The 26,827-nt window shown below is 35.2% G+C and overlaps 1 protein-coding gene across 12 annotated transcripts in view; it reads right to left on the bottom strand.

Moving 5' to 3' along the window:
• The window catches only part of MYO9A (myosin IXA), a 346,819-nt gene that overhangs the window by 108,635 nt on the left and 211,357 nt on the right, over positions 1-26,827 (bottom strand). For 9 of the 12 annotated variants that reach the window (XM_073877314.1, XM_025883650.2, XM_025883655.2 and 6 more), the window contains 11 exons: positions 25,247-25,390; positions 23,641-23,680; positions 19,154-19,276; positions 16,223-16,303; positions 13,916-14,026; positions 12,950-13,072; positions 11,217-11,366; positions 9,881-10,200; positions 7,697-9,301; positions 4,619-4,718; positions 3,897-4,112 (listed from right to left, as the gene is read on the bottom strand). In XM_073877314.1, coding sequence (XP_073733415.1) covers positions 3,897-4,112; positions 4,619-4,718; positions 7,697-9,301; positions 9,881-10,200; positions 11,217-11,366; positions 12,950-13,072; positions 13,916-14,026; positions 16,223-16,303; positions 19,154-19,276; positions 23,641-23,680; positions 25,247-25,390 — 3,013 coding nt within the window. The remainder of the gene's footprint in view (positions 1-3,896; positions 4,113-4,618; positions 4,719-7,696; positions 9,302-9,880; positions 10,201-11,216; positions 11,367-12,949; positions 13,073-13,915; positions 14,027-16,222; positions 16,304-19,153; positions 19,277-23,640; positions 23,681-25,246; positions 25,391-26,827) is intronic. The other 3 variants (XM_025883652.2, XM_073877315.1, XM_025883656.2) reach the window with 3 other exon arrangements.

Consider the following 26,827-nt stretch of genomic DNA (forward strand, 5'->3'; position numbering starts at 1 on the left):
TCTGAAAAGTTAGATGAAATGAATAATTTCATAAGAAAAAATTATTTATCAAAATTGACTCCATTAGATAGAAAGCTTACAAAACTAATTTCTCTAGAAGAAATACAGTTAATTATCAAGGAATTATGCCACAAAAAAAAAAAATCCCAGATGGTTTCACAGGGAAATTATACCAAATCTTTAAAGAGCAGAGAGTTGTGATGCTACGAACCGTCCCTAACTGCTTGCGCCTCTCCCTCTCCCTCAAATAAATAAATAAAAACTTTTAAAAAGAAATTAATTAATTAATAATAAAGAGATAAATACTAAGCGTATTCAACAGTAGAGCTGCTGCACTGGGAGTGACATACACTTGTATGTCATAAACTCTGTTCAATATCAACCAGATTTCCAATTTGAAAGAACCATCTCAAAATCACCAGCTTAGGTTCTAAAATTCTATAAACAGGGGCTCCTGGGTGGCTCAGTCATTAAGCGTCTGCCTTCGGCTCAGATCATGATCCCGGGGTCCTGGGATTGAGCCCCGCGTTGGACTCTCTGCTCAGCAGGAAGCCTGCTTCTCCCTCTCCTGCTTCCCCTGCTTGTGTTCCCTCTCTGGCTGTCTCTCTCTCTCTCTCTCTGTCAAATAAATAAATAAAATCTTTAAAAAAAAATAAATTAAATTAAATTAAATTCTATAAACATCCTCTCTTGGCTTCCCCTTTCTGAGAAATTCCTAATACCTAGTCAAGGCAGATTTTCCTTTACTGTAAAATAAGCTAAAAAACTTAGCCTTGCTCAATCAACAGGTTTTTCTGGCATTTTTTTGTGGAGTGAGCAGTGGAGAGAAGGAAAATTCAACAGATAAGGATTGGAGAATATTTCAGATAATAACAAACAGAAACAGGAATATAAGAAGTGACAGCAGTCTGGGGGATAAAATGAGAAATTTATCATACTGGAGATAAAGAAGACAAATTTTGGAGAGCTCCTTGGGAGTCGTGCCCATAAGAGATGATTGCTTTCTATCTAGAGATGACAGAGGAAACTATGTTACCTATACCAATTCTACTAATAAGGAAAAGAAATGATGTGACTAACTCACTTACCATCTAGAATACTGAGAGACTAAAAAACTATATGAAAACCACCTTAAAAATATTACATGGCAGAACATGTCATTCTTCTTGGATAAAAAGCCAACAGAGTGGATAGAAGAACTGAGTGAGAGCAGCATCTGGAGATTAAAGTTATTCAAATGGCAGAATTAAAGGCAGAAAGTCAAAAAAACAAACAAACAAACACCAAAGTCATAAGGAGGTAAACTACTACTCTTGTCTCAACTCCTCCTAGCAGGTAATAACTAATTAACGACTGATGAATTCAGGAGGTAATGCTTATCAAATCCTCTTCAGGTAATTCATTTATAACTGTCTTTATTCCATTAGATCAGTTATTTCACAACTGGAAAGGTCAGATGGCTTCTTCCAAGATTGAATAACACTCTTTTTAGCAAATGTCAGAGTGACAGGATCACTTTGTCCAGAAAAAAAAAAAAAATCAAGTTTTTAAAAATCCATGTGCCTAGAAAATCAAGCGTATTTAAAATCCTGAGATATATGAATTTTTGAGAACTCAGTAGATCCCATTTACAAACAATTAGTCTTTATCTTTACAATATCAGAGAACATTAGAACATGGCAAATTTTCAAGATAAACAAACAGAAACACACTTTAAACTGTTCCTACCCTCTCCACCCCCATCCCCAATAAGTATCTACTAGCATATTCTAGAAAGCAAAGCTTCTTCATGCAAGTGTCCACCAGAAACAAACACCACCACCTGTTCCTAAAATAGCTAGTGATGAAACAGACAGCGAGAAAGCTGGAGAAGAGACTATATACACTGTGCAGGGAGGCAGAGTGCTCTACAACTACTGGCATGCAGTGACCGTCAAGCAGGTGAACAGAATCACAGGCAGAGGCTACCAGCTAGAACCCTTAAAGGGGCGGAATGCTCCAAGCAGAAAGCCCAACTTCCGGTTCATCTCATTAAGAGTTTTCAGTGAGGAAGAATTCTACCACCAAAAGGACTAAGGTTTGTAACAAAGAAAACTTTCAGGAACAAAACAGCAATTACAAATGCTAAGTTCTTCCACAAATGAAAAATCTATGTATACTTTAGAGAATAATTTAAGTATGTTCCCTATTTACACTAAAAAAGCAATACCTTTCATTAAAATTAGTTATTCCATAATATAATCTCATCTTCACTAATCATATGGTAAAGTATGTTTCATTATTTATAACTCAAAAACAGGGCACCTCCAAAATGGAGTTATTTTACCCTACACTGAAGAGAGGGCTTTGGCTCTAATTATATATATTAATGGATATACAGATTATTTCCAATTTTTACAATCCTACAGTTTGGCTCAGGGTAATTACTCATTTATCTAATTAGAGAACTTGTCATGCATTTTTGTTTTTATTTTTTCTTTTTCTTAGAATATCAATATTATCATTTAAAAACGGGGTATTTCTAACAGAAGATAAAGACAATGAGGATATTCTAGAAATTAGCAGAAAATTTCATTCTTTGGCACATTTTAAAACAGTTCAAAGATAAAATACTTAATGTCACAAGAAGACCAACCTAAAATTTTCCTACCATAATGAACAGATACTAAGGAAGAACATTAGAAACCCAACTTAATTAAGGATATGCATGGAAATAAAATGCATATATCACTCCACTTCATCAGTGATAATGTTTTTAGTACATAGTAGACATACAGAGTCCTTATACTGTATATTTTCCAGGACAATTCCAAAATCAAACATTTTATGTCCATAAATACATTCATACTTGTCAAACTATATATTCCTAATGTTGGTTGAAATATGATGATCAAGTTATAGTCCTTAGTCAAATATTTTGACTAAGTGCAGCTTTATTCAAATATAACTCCAATGTTATAATCTGTGATTAATACAAATTCATATTACACACAGCCTTCTACCTGGCTAGGTTGGTCCAGGAAAACATTTTCGGCACTGCTCATTAATTTTTTTTTAAATTCATGCTTATTTTCTAGTACTAAAAAATGGGGGAGGGGAAACAAGTTTAAAGGCAAAAACAACAAAAAAAGGGAAAAGATATTCCCATTCCAGTTAAAAGCAATTGGATTATTTAACATATAGCCTTTACTCTAGACCAAGGATCAATCAGCAAACTATATGGCCAGCACATCAAATACCGCCTACTGCCTGTTTCTGTAAATAGTTTTACTGGAGGGGTGCCTGAGTGGCTCAGTCGTTAAGCGTCTGCCTTCGGCTCAGGTCATGATCCCAGGGTCCTGGGATTGAGCCCCGCATTGGGCTACCTGCTCAGCGGGAAGCCTGCTTCTCCCTCTCCCACTCCCCCTGTCTGTGTTCTCTCTCTCACTGTGTCTCTCTCTGTCAAATAAATAAAATTAAAAAAAAATAGTTTTACTGGAACAAAGCCCTGCCCATTTGTTTACTTATTGCCTATGGCTGTTTTCACTCTACAGTGGCAGAGTTGCAACAGAAACTATAGGACCCACAACATTTACTATCTGGCTCTTTACAGAAAAAATGTGAGGGCCCCTGCTCTAGACCTTTTAAGATATAACAGAAAGTCTTTACATTAGTGCTAAATTAAATAACCTTAGTTTTCCCTAATTTATGATTTGACATACACTGTTAAAGTGCCCTTTATCTGAGTCCTATTAAATTAAGGTTTAGCTTTGTTGCTGTGTTCACTGAGGTTTCCCATGTACAAACCATTATATGAGGAAGAAGCTGTGAAGGTTAGCTTTAGATTAGCAAAGGCTATTCACTATTCCCATCAGATTTGTTTGTTTCCTATTTTTCTTATATTGCTGTAAAATTACCATTTCGGAGTCACTGTGAGAGGCCTGACCCAGGCTGGGTGCAGGCCCTAGCTCAGAGTGAGAAGCTTGGTCAAGGGAGAGAAGGGGCTCAATAATGTCATCGTAATCATCTTCCTCTGTATCCCCCTCCCCATCAGCAAAAGTACCTCTAGTCAAGAAATCGGAGCGCGTCCGCGCCATTCGAGCTTTCTTTTTATGGGCCGGTCTGGCAACCTGCTTGACCAAATGATAAAACAAATAACACAACAATGTTTTGTTTTGGTTTTTTTGGAGATGATGCCAATGAAAGACAGAGAGCTCATGAATTTCTTGAAACATCCCTCCACCCCACTAGCAGTGTCCTTTCTACTAGAAGTGACAGAGATAACCAAAAGCAATCCATATACATTACTCTAGACAAAGGACAAAAATGGAAGCTAAATCTACAGTTCTCCACAGCCAAGGAAATCATCTTTCACTACCATAATATGTCACCAAAGCCACTTGCATAAATTGCCTTCCTTTTTTAAGCAACATCTTTTTTGTAAATATAATCTGGGATTTTAGTCACCATTCCCTCCCTGAAGTACACCTCCCTGAGTATAACAGACTTAACTCATAGCTTCTTTCGCATATACACTTGGGACTAAATGCGTAAATGAGGTCCTCAACCTATAAGAATAATAATTTCCAAAATAGGTGCATCTATTTTGCATAAAAGATAGATAAAATTCAATACTTACCTCTCCTTGGCCCGGCCCGGTTAACTGCACAGGTTTCCAAGTTGGTTCACCTTGTTTACGGAGTTGAGGATTTCCACTGTTTAAGACTTCCTTGTTGACACTTAGGATAATAAACAACAGGATTACAATTCAATTCCTAGCAGACATCCCATGGCAGCAGTCTTAAGTACAGCATGAAATACAGCCTAACAAGCCAAATCAAAGAATTCTAGCAAATTACATAAATACTTCCAGATCTTATTCAATTCCCAAAACAATTTTTTTCTGCTTACCTAATTAATAGTATTATCAAGAATTGACATGTTTGACTGGATTACTAGAGGCCTGTCCCCGATAATCACTGGGTATATTCCACTATGACATATGTTTAAGAATAGCAGCAGCAGAATTAGCTCAAGAAAACAAACGGATTTGATGATAAGGGAAAACGCCACATCCCCAAATCCTTAGAATTAGTCTTGGAAGGGAGCTTTTATTCTAACCATTATAAAATACCTGATAAGTAGCTATCAAGTGATATAGATCCCATTACTTTGTTTTATACTGAGATGGTTACTATTAGCTAGCAAATTTTCTTTCTGAAACCTCTCTGCAGCTTTCATCTACTATCGTAGTTTTAAAACTTTGTTATTCAGAACAAAATCAACACTACTGCTAGTGTTGGTGTTTAACGATAGTTGTGTTTAACGATATCGTTAAACGATGTTTAATGATAACAAATCATTATCAAGTTAAAGGAGGTGTGCCATACAGAGGTGTTAGCTTGTGAAAACTTAATTTTGCTTGAATAACCAGAAAATGTGACTACTTTATCATTAAATTCTGTGTAGAAATGGTTATCTGATGAAAATCTGAATAGAACTCAGGACTTTCATGGCCCCAATTACCTATATTAATTCAGTACCATGATTCTTAAAATTTATCGACGACATATTGCTAATCTCTCCTTAGCAGAACTATAAGCTCACTGAGAATCATACCTGACCTTCTAGCATAGTGCTGGGTTTAAAGTAGATACTAACTTATAAGTTGGCTTGTAATTGCTCTATCATTCAAAATCTTCCATTTAATTTTTACAAATGAAGACCTAGGGGCTGTAAGAGGTTATCCTGTCCTTTGCCCTATGCAATGAATCCTAAAACAAGCCTAAATAGATGGCAATCTTTGCTAGCTAAAGGCTTCTCAGAGATCTCCCTTTCTGACCAATGTATGATTAAGCCTAGCAATCCTAGGCTATCCTAAAAGATTCCCTTTTGTTAAAACTTCTTGCCACAGTTGAGCCTATTGGCCTTTGCTTTGTTCTAAAAAGAGGGAAACAATTAACAGGACCTTTGACAGCACTTGACAACCCTAGCCAACTTTTAAACTCACAGCATTTTCTTTAGATTTCTCCATGATTTCTTTTTTGTTCTCCTTCATTAACCAGATGAAGACCACTATGCACTTATCTATGGCATAGAAAGAATACTAACGTTACTTCCTAATCATGAAACTCAACAGTGATTCCTAATCATGAAACTCAAGTTCTATTCCCAACTCTTTCTCAGTGTGTGACCTGGAACAAGTCATTTCACCTCTGTAGGCCTCAGTGATCTCATCTATAATATGTGGGAACAGGACAAAATAATTGAGAAACACCAACATTTACAATTCTATAAAACGCAACAAGAGGAGATTTGAAGTATGAATGTTACTTAACTTTCACATAAACAACCTAATATATAATCATTTTGAAGATAAGGAGATCTTATGAGGTAAAGCAAACTAGATCGAGTAGCCCTAAGATTGTTTATCTTGGAAAATGATAAAAGGAGTTTAAAAGAATTCACAAGAATGATTAATGTTTTTGAAATCTATAAGTAAGCCTTCTACAGAACACATTCATGGATCCAACAGCTTACACACACACTCCTCACATCACTAAACTTAATCAGAATGACAGGAAATAATATTTTTAACACTCTGATGAGCTTATATATGCTACACAAGGTCTTTGAACTTTGCGGCAATCTCTAGGTTAATGCACAAGTATAGGACCTCAAGCTGTCATTTAGTTCAACTGCATTTCATAATACCATACAAAAATCCCTGATGGAAAAATATCAATGATCTCTTTCTTGTATTTACAAAGGATCTATAAAGTCTGTACATAATTTTAAAGACTGAAAGATTAAAAGCTCAAACTATGATGAGAGAAAAGGTTATTTTCACAGTAAATGTGAAATTTAATTTTTTTACCCCTAAGATATATACCCTCCTTTTACTTAAACATTGACATTCTCCCACAAGAACTGAAAGAATCCACTACATACAAAGACTTAATACAAATTTCTTAAATTTTATAATTTGTTTTCATGTTCCATCTAAAAAGTACTTTTCCATGGTGACCACTAGTTAAGAAAACTTTATGAAGAACTTCCACTTATATGAGCCATCTATTTAAGTAGTCAAACTAAGTAGAATGGTAGTTGCCAGGAGCCTGGAGTAAGGGTAAAGGAGAGTAGCTCTTTGATGGGTAATAAGAGTTTCTTTTACAATATGAAAAAGTTCTAGAGATCCACTGCACAACAATGTGCAGATAGTTAACACCATGGTCCTGTACAATTAAGAATGGTTAAGATGATAAATTGTATTCTTTTTGTGTTTTTTACCATACAAAAAAAGTATAAAGTACTTAATGAAGACAATAGGCTAATCGCTGGGACAAAGTACATTAACTTTAAAGTCTGACACTAACAAGACTGGACTTGCCACACCTGAGAGATCTAGGGCAACCAGCATTTGCTGAATGCCTACTAGGTTTACAGGCACTGTACTGCCCTTCACAAATGCTTTCTCACTTAATGAGGAGGAACCAAAAAACTCTTATCTGTGCTTAGTCAAAGATTTCTATGGTATAATTTTATTCAACTTCAGGTAGCTGCTAGAGTCCACAATTAGGGAATTTTTTTTTTACACAGAGAAAATGGCTAATTTCAGTAGCACCCATACAAACAGTTGAGGTAGATTAAGGCACCTTAATAAAATTCTCCAAAAAGTTTCCCATTTATACATAAAATAAATAAGCATTTCACTTACAGGGAAATACTCATATTGTCCTTTGGCATAAAGAAAATAACCCTAGTAGTTCCATCTCTGGAAGGGTCATCAGATTTGTGGCTATAAGGCTGAGTTGGTCTATGGTGTTCTCTTTTTGAAATACGATTATTAGAAACTTTACAGGCTACATTCAGTTGGGTGCATATTCTGTCTGTTTTGGATAATTCCTTGGTAGTAGCAAATGGGCATGGGCCTCCTTTCCTTTCAAAGAACAAGGTGACAGGTCGGTCCTTCTGGGGTAGGTGAGCAGAAGGACTGTCTTTTGGAAGAAGAGCTGCATCTTTTATAGTTACTGATGGAGGCCCTACTACATTCGGTTCTTGCTTATTTGGGGTATTCAGAATGAGGAGAGAGGATGGCCTCTCTACTCTTTGCTCTGATGGATGGAAAGATGGTGCCAGGAAGGACTCCCCAGTTCTTGGCTTTTCAATTGTCTTGAAGGCTTTACGCTCCTTCTCTAAAATATCTGTTTGCTGACGAATCTGTTCCATCATCTCTTTTTCATTCTGTTGCTGCAACTGCTTTTGCCTTTCTTCCTTCTCAATGTTTAGCTTTTCTAACTTCTTCAGCACAGTATTAGAAGAATCTGTATTCACAGATGTAACAACTTGATTTTCTCCTGGGAAGTGGTACTTTCTGGCTTCCCTGTTGATATCCAAAGTGAGAGCTGAAAGTGTTTCTTCACTTTCTAATAGCTTGTTTCTCTGGATACTTGTATCTAGTTGGGAACTTGTTTTCAGTGGGTCTTGTTGAGGAATATAAAAAAATGTAGGCAAACTATTTGAAATATAGGGGTCTCTCAGCTGTGGCTTACAGGTAATAGATTCAGAACTGCAAACCAGTTTTTCCTTCATAGTCCCATTCTTCAAATACACTGAGTCAGAGGATGCCCCCTTTTCAATCAATGTATAGTTAGTCTCACTTGAAGCACTGAGGGTATTGTTCTGTGAATCAAATTTTGGACTGCTAGATATTTTAGGTGATTGAAACTGCAAGTCTCCTTCATCTAAAATTATGGACTCCAGTTTGCTCTTTTGGCTTTCCTCACAACTCAGAAGTTCTAAGCTTCCTTGAGAGCTTTCACTGTCAGGTGTACCCTGTAGAGACTGAAGGCCTTCAGGCATCAGTTCTGTAGACCATCTCCGTTCCTCTGAAGGAGACACGCCACCAAGAGAACGAACTTTCAACAATTCTAAACTAAATATAGCTTGCTCTAGTTCTCTCATTCTCCGACTTTCTCTTTTGGCCCGACCTACTTTTTTTTGGTGGAGATCCTCCAAGGACTTAGGTCTCTCTCTTACAATCACTTCTTCCTGCAAGTCTACACCACTTTGGCTTCTGGCTCTCTCCTGTCGCTTGTTTGGGGACTCTTTCAAGCAGTCCATTGAAATTTCCTGGCTAATTCGATTACTCTCCATCACAGATTTACATTCCTCTATAGCTTTTACTCTGTTGTCAAAGGAACAATCCTCCCACTCTGAAGGGTCTGAACCCTGAATTTCCAGAGCTCCAGATGGCTCAGTATTTGCCAATCCAAGTTCTAGTTTAGTTTCTTTCAGTCTTTGTTCTTTTAAAACTTTAAATCTATATAAAAACAGGGAAAAATGGGTTAGAGATATCTTCTAGTTACTACTGGAAAGAATACATTTTACTGAGAATTTAATAAATGGAAAGTTCCAGATTTTTCTTCTTAAGCTAACTTGGGTACACATTTCACAATTCCATTTCTGAATGAGATGATATTTTATTAAGTGCATAATTTCTAATAGGGCATTCCAGTCAAAACATAAATTAACTCAGAAGTAAAGCTCTCATTTAAAAAATATCTTTAAGATAAACCTTAAAATGAAATTAAAGTTTCTAAAGGTAAAAACAACTGAATATTGCCAATTTTTAAAGACTAAACCAAATGTAAAAGTTAACTCTTAGCAGTTATAACCATAGACCATGTAGGTTTTCAATCCAATTTAATGCAATAAACATCTATTTAGCTTCTATTATAGACCACACAATGTGGGTTAAAACTGCTAGGAGTACCACAGCCCAGTGGAGAAGACAAAATTATACATAACCAATTCTAATACAAGTTAGGCAAGTGTTAGTGCAGAGATATAAACAAATACTTGGAAAGAGAGGAGTAATTATCATACCAACAAAGATTACCTTTGTCTTGCTCTGAATCCTCTACATATTGACTGCAAAAGAATGATTTTGTTCCTTTGTTCTTGATATCTCTTACTTTCCCTGTAGCCTTTCCATCTTGCCTGAATGTAGACAGCAGCCACATGTCTCCGCCTATAATGTTCCTTCCATCTCTGCTGGATGATGATGGTTGCAGTCCGGAGCTCCAAATACCGCTGCTTCTCCAAGTGAGCACGCCAGGAAGCCTGGAGAAGAGTGGCCGCACTAGCCATAACTAAAGCATCCTTCTGCACAGCTACATTTCTGACTTGCTTCTGATTTAGGTAATTCCTCCAGAATCGCTGTGGGGAAAACAATAAAAACTGCTGTCTTATCTTATACCATATTTTCACAGAAAAAAAGAATAAGTTTATTATGTCACAACTGAAGGTTAAGTAGCTAAAGAGTTAAATTCTGCATGATTAAAGTGGGGAAAAAAAAGTTTCTCTTTTCCAGATATGCTTGGCTAAAACAACTCTTTTAGAAAATATAACCTCAATGAAGTTATATAGAACATAAAATAATTTAAAAATTTTTGACGCTTTAACAAATTACATTATCTTCTCATGCTACAGTTTACCAATATTAGTGGGTTTAAGGCCAACATACACATGTTTCAAAGATTAAGATTCTAAAGATTTTCTTATATAAACAAAAAGGGGCCTATGGAGAACAGTCATCATATAAATCAATGAGGGAGAAAATAAAACAGAAAAATATGAAATAAGATTCCTATCATCCAAGATGAGTACAGAGTAATAACAATGTATATATAACTCTCAAATATTCTCAGAAAACTATCAAATAAAAATAACTATGTCAACAAAAATTAAGGCACATAACTCCTTTGCTCCAACCATACCTTATAAGACATTATAGCCATAAATTCAATTTAATTTTATTCAACTCCATCAATATTTATCAGTAGTCTATTATTATAATAAGTAATCTGTTTGGTGCTATGAACCCAAATGAACAGGAGTGGTGCCTAGGTGGCTCAGTCGATAAAGCAACTGACTCTTGGTTTCAGCTCAGGTCATGATTTCATGGTCATGAGATCCAGCACTGTGTCAGGCTCCGCATTCAGCAGGGAGTCTGCTTGAGATTCTCTCTCTCCCTCTCCCTCTGCCCCTCCTCCGTCCATTCTCTCTCTCTCTCTCTCAAATAAATAAATAAATGTTTAAAAAAGATGAATAGGACACATTCTCATCTCTGAAGTTTATATTCTTATTCAAATGCTTCACAGTAAAATTCTAGTTACTAAAATAAAGGCCACATAAACTAGCAAATCTCATATGAGGAATCCTTTGCTTCCAACCTGGATAATGATGGATGCCTGTCTCAGATGGAGGAAATGCTGCCTACACAGAAGAACCCTGAACCATCGCTGCAACAATATGATTCTGCGGAGCACCTCTTGGTGAAGCAGATCTTGTAGGTGCTGTCGTTCCTGTTCCTTTAGGAACACCTGCCAAAAGGGAGAAAGACGAGGAATACAGCTTAAGAAGAAATGAGAAATTTATTTCATGAATCATCCTTTCTGTGGTAAGCTTCTTTAAAGAAGAATACAATGGTAGACATGAAAAGCAGTACTGATACATATTTCTATCCATTTATCCAAAGAAGTCGTTCTCAAATTTAAAAAGAGACATTAAAATATAGAAGGGGAAATGGAAAAATGAACATAATATAAAATTCTCAGTCTTAGAGACTGTGATGTATTATTCCCATGGGAAATTCACCGCCATCATGAGCCAATGTACCACTGGTAACATGTCATTTTTCCTATTTTCAAGGATGTTAGGGTCGGGGGGAAAGGTGGGAACCACAGATCTTGAAGTCTGATGATAATATGAATAAACTGATAATAATAGTCTTTTTGAAACCCAGTATGCATCAGAGGTTTCTTGTTACCCAAGGCTATTAACCAGTTTATTTACTCTTCCATTCCATTAATAAATCTTTGGGGATATAGGGGAAAACAAATATAACTTAAGACATAGACCCTCTGGAAATAGGATTTGCACTTTACCCTTAAGAGCAGGTAGATAGAAACAACTATATATATTTAAGGTGTATAATGGGTTATTTTGATATATGTATCCACTGTGAAGTAATTATCACAAACTAATTAATGTATCCATCACCTCCCATGTCTGTCAAAAATTTAAAACTATTTAAAAAAAAAAAGAGATAGATATTAGATATGCAAAAAGGAAAACAGTAAACTATAAGGGCAAAAGACAGAGGCCTCTACCTGAGCAAAACAAGGAGTTGGAAATAATAATAAATGTACATGTACAGGGCAGCATACACAGGGGTCAACAGAACAATTAATCTTCATAAAGAAGACATTAAATGGTGTGCAGTCATGACATGGAGATTCTTGAAGAGAAAGATGTTTGAATTTAATGAGGAGTTATCATGGGATTATTATTAAGCAGGAAGCCAACATAAAAGAAAGAGGTACTAAGATGATGATTTTGATACTATGGGTAGAGTGAGTTAAATGGAATGACAGACTGAAATCAGATGAGGGATCTGTTTACTGTAAGAGAAATATAAGTGAGAGCTAAGGAACAGACTAAAATGCAAGCAGCAGGAATGAAGAAAAAGGGAGAGATGAAAATCATTTGTGAGGGAAAAAAGAAACAGAATTTTGTAAAAGGATTAAAGCGAAGGGTTGGCCAAATATAATTACAGTTTTTAGCCTAATAACCTAGAAGAAGGATGACAGAGAAAGAGTAGTTGATAAGTTAAAGACAGTAGGGGAATCTGGATAAGGTCACTTAGAGCAAGTTGAGTTGAAGATTATGGTAGAATACCTGGGGAAGAGATTGTTTTTAGGCAGTTAAAACTACAGACAGAACTAGAGCATTGGCAAGAAGCTCTTTGGTTAATAATGACTATATTAAGTAAAAATCTTGGCCTAATCAAATTCCTTATGATATCTGGTACACTAACTTTTGCATAAATGTTCTCATGATCGTCATTATTATTTAAATATAAAAATTACTCAAATTTGATAAGGACTGTATATGTTATATTTACCATGGATTTTCCAACTTGATAATTATCTGAATTAAGATTTATTTTCCTGAAGAAATCTTGAATGTTAAATTTGGATGGAATAATATTTCGGGGAAGAAGTACATGGAAGTGGCTCACAAAATCCTGAAAAATGAAAAGAAAAATGTTGTAAAATCACAAGAAAATTATATGTAAACATGGTCCTAAACTAGCTAATTGTCCTTTTGATTCTTTCCTCATCTTTTAGAGACTGAAACCAAGAAATTACTCCTTAATTTAAAAAACTGCAAAACAGTTAATTTGTAAAATAGGGGTGGGGGTGGAGAGAAGATAGTGAATTCCACATATTTTGTTATTAAAGGGGAATGGAAGAAGAAAAAAGCAGAAACTAATGATCCCTTTTGAGAAAGCCATATTAACGACCAAAGAAAAAGTTATTTAATAACTGAAATTTCTAGCAGAAAAATATGCAAAGGTGTCAGGGTATAACTGAGAATGAAACTTTCCCTCCCACAAACAGCAAAGAACTTGCTCAGCTGCTGAAAAGCTTCAACATAATTTCTATACCCATAGCAGCAATAGCTGATGAGAATAACTGTAAGCCTTGCTGGCAGCTTACGATGAAAGAAAATCTTACTGAGATAACTTTACAGAAAACTAAATGGAATCTTTTCTGATTGAACTCTTTCAATTACTGGAGTAATCAGTAGGAAGAACTACTGTGTTATGAGTAAACTTAGTATTAGCAAACATTCAGATCAAACGAGAATAGCCAGGAACTGGATTCTATCACACCACAAGTTTAATAAGATTGCTGCCACTCAATGGAAGTGAGTACTCTCGAACCCTCTTCAATTCTGTATACAAAAGATGGAATGCAAATGAAGAAACAGGAGAAATAAAACAAGTGAGACCCAAATAAAAAATAAGACACAGGAATAACTTACTTAAGTGTATATACATTTAAATATCACTATAAAGCATAACCTGGAAAGAATATTTGCAGCTGTATCCGGATTGGCGAATTCGAACTGTCTCCAGCATCCCAGTGTACCGAAGCTGTCGAAGTACCAAGGTATCATTGAATCTTAACGGCAGCTAAAACAAAACAAATGGAAAAAAATTAACCCAGACTAAGAGATCCCCAAATTAATGTTTCTCCTGTAAGTATGGTTAGCTTTTGAATGTCTAAAAATTGACCGGAGATTGTCTGGTTAAGACACAGCAGAGGTGATGGGAAAATCTTACCTCCCCAGCTGGTAGCTTCAGAAAAGGTCTAACTGCCTGACCCTAGGGGAAAAAGGAGAAACCAAGCTTCCAGGCTGCTCTAGTTGTAGAGGGAGAGGACCTTCAAAGCTAAAAAGAAATGTAGTTGCCCACAGGAGGAGGCCACATAGCCTAGCCACTATAGAAATCTATAACCTACTTATATATAGTCAAGACTGTCTGTATTTTTGTTTTTAATTAAGATTTTCTCTATAATCTTACTCAGAAACCACCTACCCCACCCACTCTACCAGTTGCCTTGGTTAACTGAGAGCTGACAGATTCTTCTTTCAATGACTAGTACAAGTTTAAGAGTAGCTTATTTCCATGGCACCTGGGTGGCTCAGTTGGTTAAGCATCCGACTCTTGGTTTTGGCTCAAGTCCATGATCTCAGGGTCATGAGATCAAGTGCCACATCCAGCTCTGCTCTCAGCAGGGAGATGGGCTGAGATTCTCTCTTTCTCCCCCTCTGCACCTCACCACCCCCACTCTCTCTCTTGCTCTCAAATATATCTTAAAAAAAAAAAATAAAAGAGTAGCTTATTTCCCTAAATGTTTTTTTGCTGATGATACTGGTAGGACACACTGAAAAACAAAAAACTGCTATAGTTCCTGAGAACTGATCTCCTCACTGCCTAGGCACTGACGAGGAAGAAGCTAATGGGAGGTAGTCATTCATCACCAGTCACAACACCCTGTCACTTGTAGGTATCTCAGTAGGCATGTTTGTAGCTATTCCAAAGATTTATTTGGGGCTTCTGAGATTTCTCCCTATTCCCTAAATACTATTTTCAATGACCCCCTAAGGCAATCCCAAACATTTTCCTGCAGAGACATGGGACATACCAACTATCAAGGAAAAAAAATCAAATGGGCAACTTATGTTAAATAGTAATAGCAGTCAGAGCACCCGGGTGGCTCAGTCGGTTAAGCATCTGCCTTTGGCTCAGGTCATGATCCCAGGGTCCTGGGACTGAGCCCCACATTGGGCTCCCCGCTCAGCGGAAAGCCTGCTTCTCCCTCTCCCTCTGCCCCTCCTCTCTGTGTTCTCTCTCTCAAATAAATAAAATCTTTAAAAAATAAAAATAAAAAAATAGTACTAATAGCAGTCAATGTTTATTTAGTACTTATTCTATGCCCTGAAATACACTTCACTAATTGAACTCTCTGTATAACAAGGTCTCAACTAATAAGACTCAAACTTCTACTTAACTGTAAATAAAAAGATTTCCTTTTTTGCTACTCTAAAAGAATAGCTAACAAAATACTAAACAATTAGTATGGACCAGGAACATTCTAAGTACTTTGCAGGTATTGACCCATGTATACTATACCGACACACTATTAGACTGGTCCTATTATAGTATATTCTTACAAAGTTGAGAACATAAAAGCCACAGAAACGGTAAGTTCACAAAGTCTGTAAACTGCAGAGTTGAAGGCTGCTTCCTAAAAATTAAGAAAGCTGGACATAATTCACACTATATATTTACAGTACTAGAGAACTATACATTTTAGCTATTCAGGCTGGGAACTATTTTTTCCTATGATGAACATAAAGAAATATGGCAAATGTTTATACTTATTAGATATATTTTGCAAAGCTCTAATTAGGAGACCTATCATAGAAAACAGGAAGGAATCAAGAATGTCCACAGTACCTTCCTTATTTAGCAGAGATAAAAAGCTCTAAACATAAAAAATGCTAAGCAAATTCTTTAAGAATGACAGCTTATAGGCAAATAAGATTAAATCTCAGGGTAACAAAAGTTGCATAAAACTCTTTTTTATGATGGAATTTCATAACATATTTGTTTCTCAGATTATTAGGAAACACTAAATCAAGCCCATTTAAATACCAAAAAGGCAGGTAAGTACAGAAATAGGGTATCTACAGAAAATACAGAACAGTTTTTCCTTAAAAAGATTATAAAAGCTCTTCCCCTCTACTTACTCTCCTTAAAAAAATGTAAAGCCTGATTTGAAGTAAGCAGAGCTAGAAGCTCTCATTTACAGGACATTTTTACCTTTTCAGCATTAGAACGAATGCATTTTACAAAATAGGGTTCTGCTTGACCAAGTGTCTCCATCAGCTTGCTTAACGAGGCCTGCAATACAAAGCAATATAATTAGCATTTTCTCCCATTCTAAACTGGCAGAAAATAATTTATAAATACAAACAGTAATGTTGGCAAACTATGGTGAAACAATGGTATACACAGAAATAGCTTTCTTTCTCAAAAGCAAATTGTGTATATTCCCATACTGATTAAATTAAGGAGAAGGATGGTAGTTTAATCTTAAAGCTGATAGTTTGGCAAAAGTATATGTTGCAGATATATTAAAGAATAACGTCTAGAATAAATTTTTCACTTTTCTTCACATCTCATGAAACAATTTACTCAAACTCATGCGTTCCTAAACAACTTTGAAAATTTCCCATAGGGTATCTACTAGCTAGTGTCCCCCACTTTCAGTGTTCATGCTAGTGATGTCCCCCTCTTTCATTCCTGATACTGATAATTCGTACTTTACCTCTTTTATTTCTGGTTAGTCCAGCTAGAGGTTTATAATTTCTTTTATCTTTTCAAAGAACCAACTTTTTGGTTTCATTGATTTTTCTCTATTATTTTTGTTTTCAATTTCATTGATTTCTGCTTTTATCTTTATCATTTCATTCTATTTGCTTGCTTTGGAATTAGTATGTTTTTCTTTTGCTGGTTTCCTAAGATAGAAGCTTATGTTTTTGATTTGAGGCCTTTTTCCTTTCATTAAAAGCATTTAATGTTATCAGTGAACCTTGGAACACTGCTTTAGCTACACTGCACAAACTTTGATATTTTACTTTCATTTAAAATATTTTTAAAACCTTCCTTCCTCTTTCACTCATGCATTATTTAGATGTCTGCTTTTTATTTTCCAAATATCTGGGGATTGTTATCTTTTCTTTATTAGATTTCTGGTTTAATTCTATTTTATGGTCAGATAACATATTTTGTTTTTTAGTATTCTATTTATCTATTGGCTTCTCTGTTACATTTCTTTGTAGTATTTTTTAGTGGCTGCTCTACAGATTATAATATGCAAACTTGTCACAGTCTACTCAGAGTTAATATTTTGTGACTTCAAGTAAAACTTAGAAGCCATATAACCATATAGACTCCTATTATTATTGTCATATATGTTACAGCAACATATAATTTTTTTACTTTTAAGTGCTCTTTTTTGTCAGAAATATTTATTGTATTATAAAATACATAAAATGAAATGCTTAAATCACAAGTATACAGTTTGATGAATTTTCACAAAAGGAACACACTCTTGTAAACAAGGCCCAACTCAATAAAATATTACCAGAACCTCAGAAGCCCATCTTTACCCCATCCCATTGAATTTAGCAAGGTCACCTGTACATAAGTTACCCACCGCCACACCTGAACCAAGGATAACAATTACCCTGACTTCTAAGATGATAAGTTAGTTTTGCCTGTTCTATGACTTCACATAAAACCAAAGATACACTATATACTAGTTTGTATTTGTTGCATATAATTATATTTTGTACATTTTCAGGACTATATAATAGTGATCCACTATATGACTATACCACAACTAAATAATCCATTGAAGATGGATATTTATTTGTTCCAGTTTGGGCTATTATGAATAAAGTTGCTATGGGCATTCTTCTACATATCTTTCAACTGTTTTCCAAATACCTGCATCAGTTTATATTTCAATAACAGTGTATAAAGGTTCTGGTTGCTCCACATCCCTGCAAACACTTTGTATAATCAGTCTTTTTTATTTCAGCCATGCAGGCAAGTGTGTAGTTAATTTGCATTTCTCTGATGACTAATAATGTTGGGCAGGTATTTAATAGGCTCACTGGCCTTCTGGATTATACCTTTTGATATCAGACAAGTTTTGGCTGTTCAAGACTTTTGCCCATTTCAATTAGGGTCTCTGTCTTTCTAAAAATTGATTTGTGGTTCTTCATACATTCCATATACAAAGTCTTTTTCAGATGTATCGCCAGTATATTTTCGTACCTTGCAGCTTGCCCTTTCATTCTCTTAAGTGACATTTTAACAATTTTATTGAAATACAATTTAAATAATATAAAAATGTACCTATTATAGTCTACACATCAATGATTTTTAGTAAGTTTATATAATTGTACAAACATCACCACAAGTGAGATGTAGAAATCTTCCATCACCCCAGAAATTTCCCTCCTGCCCATATGCAATAATAACTGCTCCTGCTCACAGCCCCAGGAAACCACCAATTCTGCTTCCTGCTGCTATAAACAAACTATCTTTGAAAAAACAATCCTTTTTAGGTAACTTTTCCTCTGATTATAAAGCCAATACGTAGGTACTGTAAAAAACTTAAGACATAGATTTATGTTCAGAGAATAAAAGTCAGCTTGACAATTATATAATTGTTATTTAATTTATTATGATCACATTTATTGCCAAATGCCCAGTCACAACAAAAAGAAAAGGATTTCTATGTATATAAAACTAAAATAAAACCAGAAAATACCTGCAATCCCATTTAAATATAGATAGCAGTAGCATGAAGTTTAAAATATATATAGAAAACAAACATACAGATTATGTTAACAGTGACTATATATGGACAATAGGGCTTAAAGGCAGGTTTTGTTTATAGTATCAATTTTCTGCTGCCTGTCTCCTCACACTAAAAACAATGAATTACTCTTTGGGATATCCACTACCCACACATAAAAGGATGAAAAAGAAAGGCAGCTGGCTTTCCACCCTTGTTACTTCTCTCCAAAATGACCACTATAATATGGCTTTTAAGTCATATGTATCATCTTCCATTCAGGTATCTTGCAGATCATCTTGACTTTTCAATGCCAATCTGAATGAAACAGATTCCTCTAAAAAACCTTTTTGTTATAAAAAGGTAAAATAAGAAATAACCTGAAACTGGGCACTGATGCTGGGAGGTTTTTTCTTCTTATGCAAATGAAGAAGAGACTTGGTGATGCGATCCTGTAGTGTCAGTCTTGTCAGGTGCTTTAAAGAATTTACCTCCAGCAAGTGCTGAAAAGAAGGGAGAAAAATCAAATTCCTCACATAAATTAATCAAAGAACAGGAAAAACAAAATTATAAGCCAGTTTTCATTATCACCTATGTATAATGACGGTGGTGAATATGAGAGGTTGGATATTCAACATCCATCTTACCCCTCCTGCTTTCCAGCAGAAGCTTTCCAGCTAAAAAGAAAACTGCATTTCTCAAACTCTCTTGCATTTGGGTTCCAGATGCAATTTAAGTTCATCATTTAAAATCCCACACGTGAAGCTAGGAAGGTATAACTGAAGCAGAGACTTCGACTACTAGGTTCTGTTTCTTCTGACAAGCATGCACATCAAAGTACTTTAGCTTTTTGTGATCCCAATGTCCAGGTACTACCTTTATGAGTTGAGAGGCAGAGTACACGGAATTTGTGCTGTCACTGAAACTCTAATAAATGCACCTTAGCCCTGGAGCCAATAGTTGTAGCACCTCCTTTCTGACTCCTAGATCACACCACAGATAGTTATGTGCCCGAATGCAGCAGCTAGAATGGCAGTTTCCTGCTTCCCTAGCTGATTACAGCTGGGGTCAGTTCTGCACTGCTATTTTAATACTCTGAAACTCTTTAAGACTTCTAATGATTTTGTAAGTGCCTCTTTGAATTAAGTCCTTTTCTACTTAAAAATATCCACAGTTATTACTGTTATCTGTAACTGAATCCTTACTCACAGAGACAATAAATTAAATTCAATCCTAGGGCTATAGCATGTAAGCCAGAAATGTACACAGAAAAAGAAAACAAAACATCAACCCTATCAATCATGATCCTGATATACTAATTACTAATCTGAAGATTGGAGTTGTACATAAAGCAACTAAAGAATACAACATAGGATGTTAATAAAGTACTTGAGAGCTTTTGTAGCCAATCACAATTTTTAAAACCATACCATATTTATGGCAGTGAGTCTGTCCATGGAAAGAATATATCTGTACCTATGTAAACTATATAACGTTACTCAAAAAGTACTAAAAATTTTATTATATGAGAAGCACAGAACTGAGTTAAAAACATGACAAATTTAAAAGTCTTTTTAAAAAATATTAATTTTGACAATATAAACACTTAAAAATATAAACCTTCAAGTGATAAGTACAATACATATTTTAACAAATGCAACTAAATAAAATCTTTCCAACAATGACAAAGACTTATTATCTGTACATAAGAACCATAAAAATTCCTTTAAAAATCCATCCCACAATTAACAAATGAACAAAAGACCTGAAACAGGCAATTCTCAAATAAAGTATAAATGACAACATAATGACAATCATTCAACCTGACTACTTTCTCACACTATACTCAAAAATAAACTCAAATTGGAGTAAAGACCTAAATGTGAGACTTGAAACCATGAAAACTCTAGAAAAAAAACATAATCAGTAATCCCTTTGAACATCAGCCTTAGCAACATTTTTCTAGATATGTCTCCTTAGGCAAGGGAAACAAAAGCAAAAATAAACTACTGGGACTACATCAAAATAAAAGCTTTTGCACAGCAAAGGAAACCATTAACAAAATGAAAGGCAACATAGTAAATGGGAGAGGATATCTGCAAATGATATATCCAATAAGCGGTTAATAAAAATGATGCAATTAAAAAATGGGCAGAGAATCAAAGAGACATTTTCCAAAGAAGACATAGAGATGGTCAACACACAAGAAAAAAATGTTCAACACTACTCATTATCAGGGAAATACAAATCAAAACCACAGTGAGATAGCACCTTATACCTATCAGAATGGCTAGCATCAGAAAGACAAGAAAGAACAAGTGTTGGTGAGGATTTGGAGAAAAAGGAACCCTCATGCTCTACTGGTGGAACCTAAACTGGTACAGCCACTATGAAAAATAGTATGCAGGTTCCTCAAAAAATTAAAAACAGAAATACCATATGATCTAATAATTCCACTACTGGGTATTTACCCAAAGAAAAAATACTAATTCAAAAAGATATATGCACCCCTATGTTTACTGCAACATTATTTACAACAGCCAAGATATGGAAGCAATCCAAGTGCCAATAACGAATGGATAAAGAAGAAGTGAGGTATATGTATCCAAACACACACATATACACAATAGGGCTATTACTCAGCCATAAAAAAGAATGAGATCTTGGCATCTGTGACAACACGGATAGATCAAGAGGGTATTATGCTAAGTGAAATAAGACAGAGAAAGACAAATACCATATGATTTCACTTATAATGTGGAATCCAGAAAACAAAACAAATGAATAAACAGACTCATACAGGAAAAAAAGTGATAGTTGCTAGAGGGGAGGGGTGAAATAGATAAAGGGGATTAAGAAATACAAACTTCCAGTTATAAAATAAAAAAGTCACAGAGATAAAAAGTACAGCATAGGGAATATAGTCAGTAATATTGTAATAACATTGTTGGTGACAGGTGGTGAGCACTGAGAATCAATGAATCAACATGTTGTATACCTGAAACTAGTACAACACTGTATATTAATTATACATCAATAAAAATAAATAGAGAAATAGATGGGATTTCCGTGACTGATAACTGAATAGAATTTTTTACTTCAGGTGTAGCCAACATGAATATTTTTAAACCATATGAAGTTTAAAGAGAAGTTATTCACTTGAGGAGAGTAAAAAGAATGGTACAAATAGCTAGACCCAGTGGTGGCATTCAAAATACTAAAAGACTAATTAGGGAAAGAGTCCAAATGTCCATCAACTGATGAATGGATAAAGAAAATGTGAGCTATATATATATATGTGTGTACACACACACACACACACACACACACACACACACACAGATATTACTCAGCCATCAAAAAGAATCTAGCCACTGGCAAGACATGGATAGAGCTAGAGTATATTACACTAGGCAAAATAAGTCAGTCAGAGAAAGACAAATACCATATAATTTCACTCATATGTGTAACTTAAGAAACAAAACAGCATAGGGGAAGAAGAAAAAAATAGGTGGAGGGAGGCAAACCATAAGACACTATTAACTATAGAGAACAAACCGAGGGTTGATGGAGGGAGGTGAGTGGGGGATGGACTAGATGGGTGATGGGTATTAAGGAAGGCGCTTGTGATAAGCACTGGGTGTTCTATGTAAGTGATGAATCATTAATTTCTATTCCTGAAACCAATATTACACTACATGTTAACTAACTAGAATTTAAATAAAAACTTGAAACAAAAACAAGAGACTAAAGAGACAGTGAATGAAAAAAGAAACACAAATGAAAAGTTGTTTGATAATGCAAGTGGTACCCTTTTTCTCTACATAAAATCTTTTCGTGATAAGAATATAATTACAAACCACTTAACATAAATTTTCTTTGTGCTTTGTGGTTTAAAACAATATTTACCACTACCAGAAACCACATAAGCAGTACATTACATTTTCCTTAGAAGCCTAAGAGGCTTAAGTAGAAGAAATAATAACCTCATTTTTTTTGTTTTTTGAACTAGAGAATTGTGAGAATAAACAGCTCCTTCTTGGGTTTGTTTTTTTTAATTTTGGAATTCATCAAAAAGGTGACAAGTGACAGGATTCCTTCTTTGGGACAGTACAAGAGAAAGAAACAGATTTTTCTTCCTTTATTAAATTCAATAAACATTTTTGGAATGCCATCCAAAAATCTACTATGTAGATCACCGTAGGAAAATTATACCCATGTGCCAAATCCTATCCACTGTTTTTATATGGTTTATATGGTTGAAAAAAACATTAAAATAGTATTTAATGATATGTGAAAAATTATATGAAATTCAAATTTCAATGTCTAGAAATAAAGTTTTAGTGAAATACAGTCACACTTGCTCAGTTCCACATTGTCTGTAGCTGCACTTGCGCTACAATGGCATAGCTAAGTAATTAACAGAGACTACAGGCTCGCAAGCCTATCCGACAGAAAAACTGGTCTGACGAGTGCTAAATGATAATGAGTTAGATAAGCACTAATTAGGAATTATTTAAAATCAGGTAAAATTCAAAATTTGACCTTAACCTGGCTTAAGGATAAAAGAAAAAATCTTACGTAAAGATGCAATTACTCAACAAAAATTAACATTTATATTCAGATGCTTTTCAAACACTAGAATGTGAGATATATCACAGATATTTACCTGAACCATTAAACCATTTCCTAATATCCAGTGTTATTTCTAAAATGGATTTAACTAATTACACAAAATTAATCCCTCTTTTGGGTACAAATAAGGTACTGCCTATCTTCGATTATTTATAAAGACTGTTTGAATGAGTAATAAAAAAATAATTATGGTGTAGGGCACCAAGAGAAAAAAGTTTTTCATAATACTCACCTTTGGAAGGCCAGGCTTGGACTTGAAATTTTTGTTTCTCCTATACAGACAAATCATTACATTTGAAAAATTAGAAATTATTACAAAAAACTATTATACAGATGAATGAGTTCCAGGTCTCTACTAAGACAGTATATTTATATACCCATTTCCAAGATATAGGTCCTCTATATGAAAACACTGACTGATTCAACTCAGCAGACACCTTTGGGAATGAAAAAAAAGCAAGGAAAAGAGAACAAGAAAAGAAATGCCTGCTCTGTAATATTGCTATAAACAGATTTAAGTCTGATAATCAGTAATGTAATGTTGTACATTCAAAACTAAAATGTCCTTTTCTTTTAGACATTTATCAAGTTCTAATTTCTTGTACCTATAGAAACTTTGTTTCTGTCATTTTAAGACTTTAAATAGAGGCCTAATTTCATGGATTTTTAAAATGTACTTATTAAAAAACTTAATGACTTTCCCCTTTTAGAAATTAAAAATTCTTGGGATGCCTGGGTGGCTCAGCCGGTTAAGCATCTGCCTTCAGCTCAGGTCATGATCCCGAGGTCCTGGGATCGAGTCCCACATTGGGCTCCTTGCTCAGTGGAGGCTGCTTCTCCCTCTGACCCTCTTCCCTCTTGTGCTCTCTATCTCTCATTCTCTCTCTCTCAAATAAATAAAACCTTTAAAAAAATAAAAATGTTAAAAAAAAAAGTAAAAATTCTCTTTTTTTTTCTTATAATTCAATATTATATTTACATCAAGATTTTTTAATAGATAAAGAGAGAAAAGGAATAATGCCCAAGGCTTATGAACATGAGCTGGGAAGTCAAAAAGACCTGAGCTTGAATCTAAACTCTACCTAAATCTAAATCCTACTAGGGTAGGATTTTTCTCTAAGTCTTGGTTTCATCAACGTGATAATGTAAAACAATGTAGAATGTAATAATGTAAAATGGGGATGATAATACCATCAATACAAGTTATTGTGAGGATTAAATGAGTTAATTTACAATTCGGAAGTACAGCAAGACTTATATAAATTGAGCCCATTAGCACTGTTAAGCACTGACTTTGACAGGGATTAAAGAATCCAATTCAGTCATACATCTAGCTAGTGGCCCAAAAATATGCTTTGAAATAGTGTCTGAAATATGTGGATACAGGGAGCTAAGAACTTTTTACTGGTCCACCCTGCATAGTTATATCCATGCCTTCAAACCAGTCCTATAATCAGGTAATGAGGAACGGCAGGCTGGATAAAGGTTATATATCACTATATACGATCCCAGTCACCATTTTTTTTCCATGGTTCTTTCTAGTTTATTGTTTGGTAGAAAGACAGGCTCTTGAATGCTGTATAAACATCTCACAAAGTGCTTCTTCTAGTTTACAAAAAGTCAAAGCCAATCTTCTTTGAGATGGGGCCCTTAAATCTGACATTCAAGTCACCGTAATAAAAACAGGAGCTGTTGTACTTAATATTCTGGAAGTCCCAATCACCATTTTCGCTCAAAATTCTATTCATGAAAATGATTCACCATCACCCCTCTTCTTTTTCAGCCAGAAATTTTAAACCAGTCATAAAAAGCAATCCACATTTCTGATCAATACTAACATGAGAATTCCATGGGCTCTCTCCAAGAGTTTGCTGCTAGCTGAATTAGCAAATATCCCATCTTTATCAAGCAAAGAGGTGTGACTTGATAGTCTGCTCTGACGAATCCCAGTTCTGCCATTCCATGCAATATCAAATGGATCTCTGTAAAAATCAAATACGGTACAATTTGCTTTAGTTAACTGAGACATACCTAACAATCTCCAAATTGCTTAAATAAGGAAAACCTAAAACTTTAAACACTAAAATTAAAATTTAGGAAAAAAGCTAAACCAGCAGAAAATTATATTATCGCAGAGATTACCAATCAATTTGGACTAATCTTTTCCTCGTTCATAACGAAGAATTTCTATGGATTCTGATACATTCAAATACCAATGTGCACATATAATACAGCTACTATCTTTTTTTTTTAAGGTTTTATTTATTTATTTGACAGAGAGAGACACAGCTAGAGAGGGACACAAGCAGGGGGAGTGGGAGAGGGAGAAGCAGGCTTCCTGTGGAATAGGGAGCCTGATGCGAGGCTTGATCCCAGGACCCTGGGATCACGACCCAAGCCGAAGGCAGATGCTTAATGACTGAGCCACCCAGGCACCCCTAATATAGCTAATATCTTTAAATCTATTAAATTATTTACAATCAGTAAATAATATAAGGTATTATACATAATGTGATTTTTTTGTCTTTGTTAGATATTAGTACTTCCAAATACTACTGAAGGAATTTATAATCCTAATAGGCTAGCCCATTCTATGGAATATTTAATTTCTTCCTGGAAGGTCACACACTCACTACGAACGACGTATCCACCAAAGTTACTAGGCATCTTCTATGGGCTGAGCACTATTCTAGCCATTGGAGATAGAGGAGTGAACAAAACAGATAAAATTATCAGGGATTAAAATATGAAGAATTAATAGGGGGCTTTCCAGGTACTGATAGCAAACTGGCCACATATTTGGATTCCTCCAGAAACCTGTGAAAATTTAATAAAATAATTTTTAAGGGAATAAACAAAGAAAATATACTGAGAAAATAGTAACACAGTTTTGAAATATGGAAAGCAGATGAATATAGAAACAACTTTTTTTAAAAAAAGATTTTATTTATTTGTCAGAGAGAGAGAGCGAGAGAGCACAAGCAGAGGGAGAAGGAGGCTTCCTGTCGAGCAAGGAGCCTGATGTGGGACCCAATCCCAGGGCCCTGGGATCATGACCTGAGCTGAAGGCAGACCCTTAACCAATTGAGCCATCCAGCTGTCCCTATAGAAAGCAATCTTAAACTGGCTGTGGAAAAAGACTGAGAAGTATCCATATTTACAAAACTCCGAAAGGCTCCAGAACTGGTGGTACCATGTACTTACGGAAGTCGTGGAAAAGGTGGGTTAAGAACAAGAGCACTAGCTGAAAGTCAGTTTAAAAGCAGTTAGAACTCCATGCAGCCTGATGACCATCCCTCCTCTATCTAAGCAAGAGGATGAAAGAGAAAGTCCATGGACTAGACAGCACCAGGTACAAATGGGGATGAGTATACTTTAAAAAGTCAAAGAAAATACTGAAAATATGGCAGCTGGGACTA

This window comes from Callorhinus ursinus, unplaced genomic scaffold (genome assembly GCF_003265705.2).
Source record: "Callorhinus ursinus isolate GAN/ISIS: 27379988/994484 unplaced genomic scaffold, GSC_fseal_2.0 scaffold25, whole genome shotgun sequence".
In the NCBI taxonomy this organism is placed as follows: domain Eukaryota; kingdom Metazoa; phylum Chordata; class Mammalia; order Carnivora; family Otariidae; genus Callorhinus; species Callorhinus ursinus.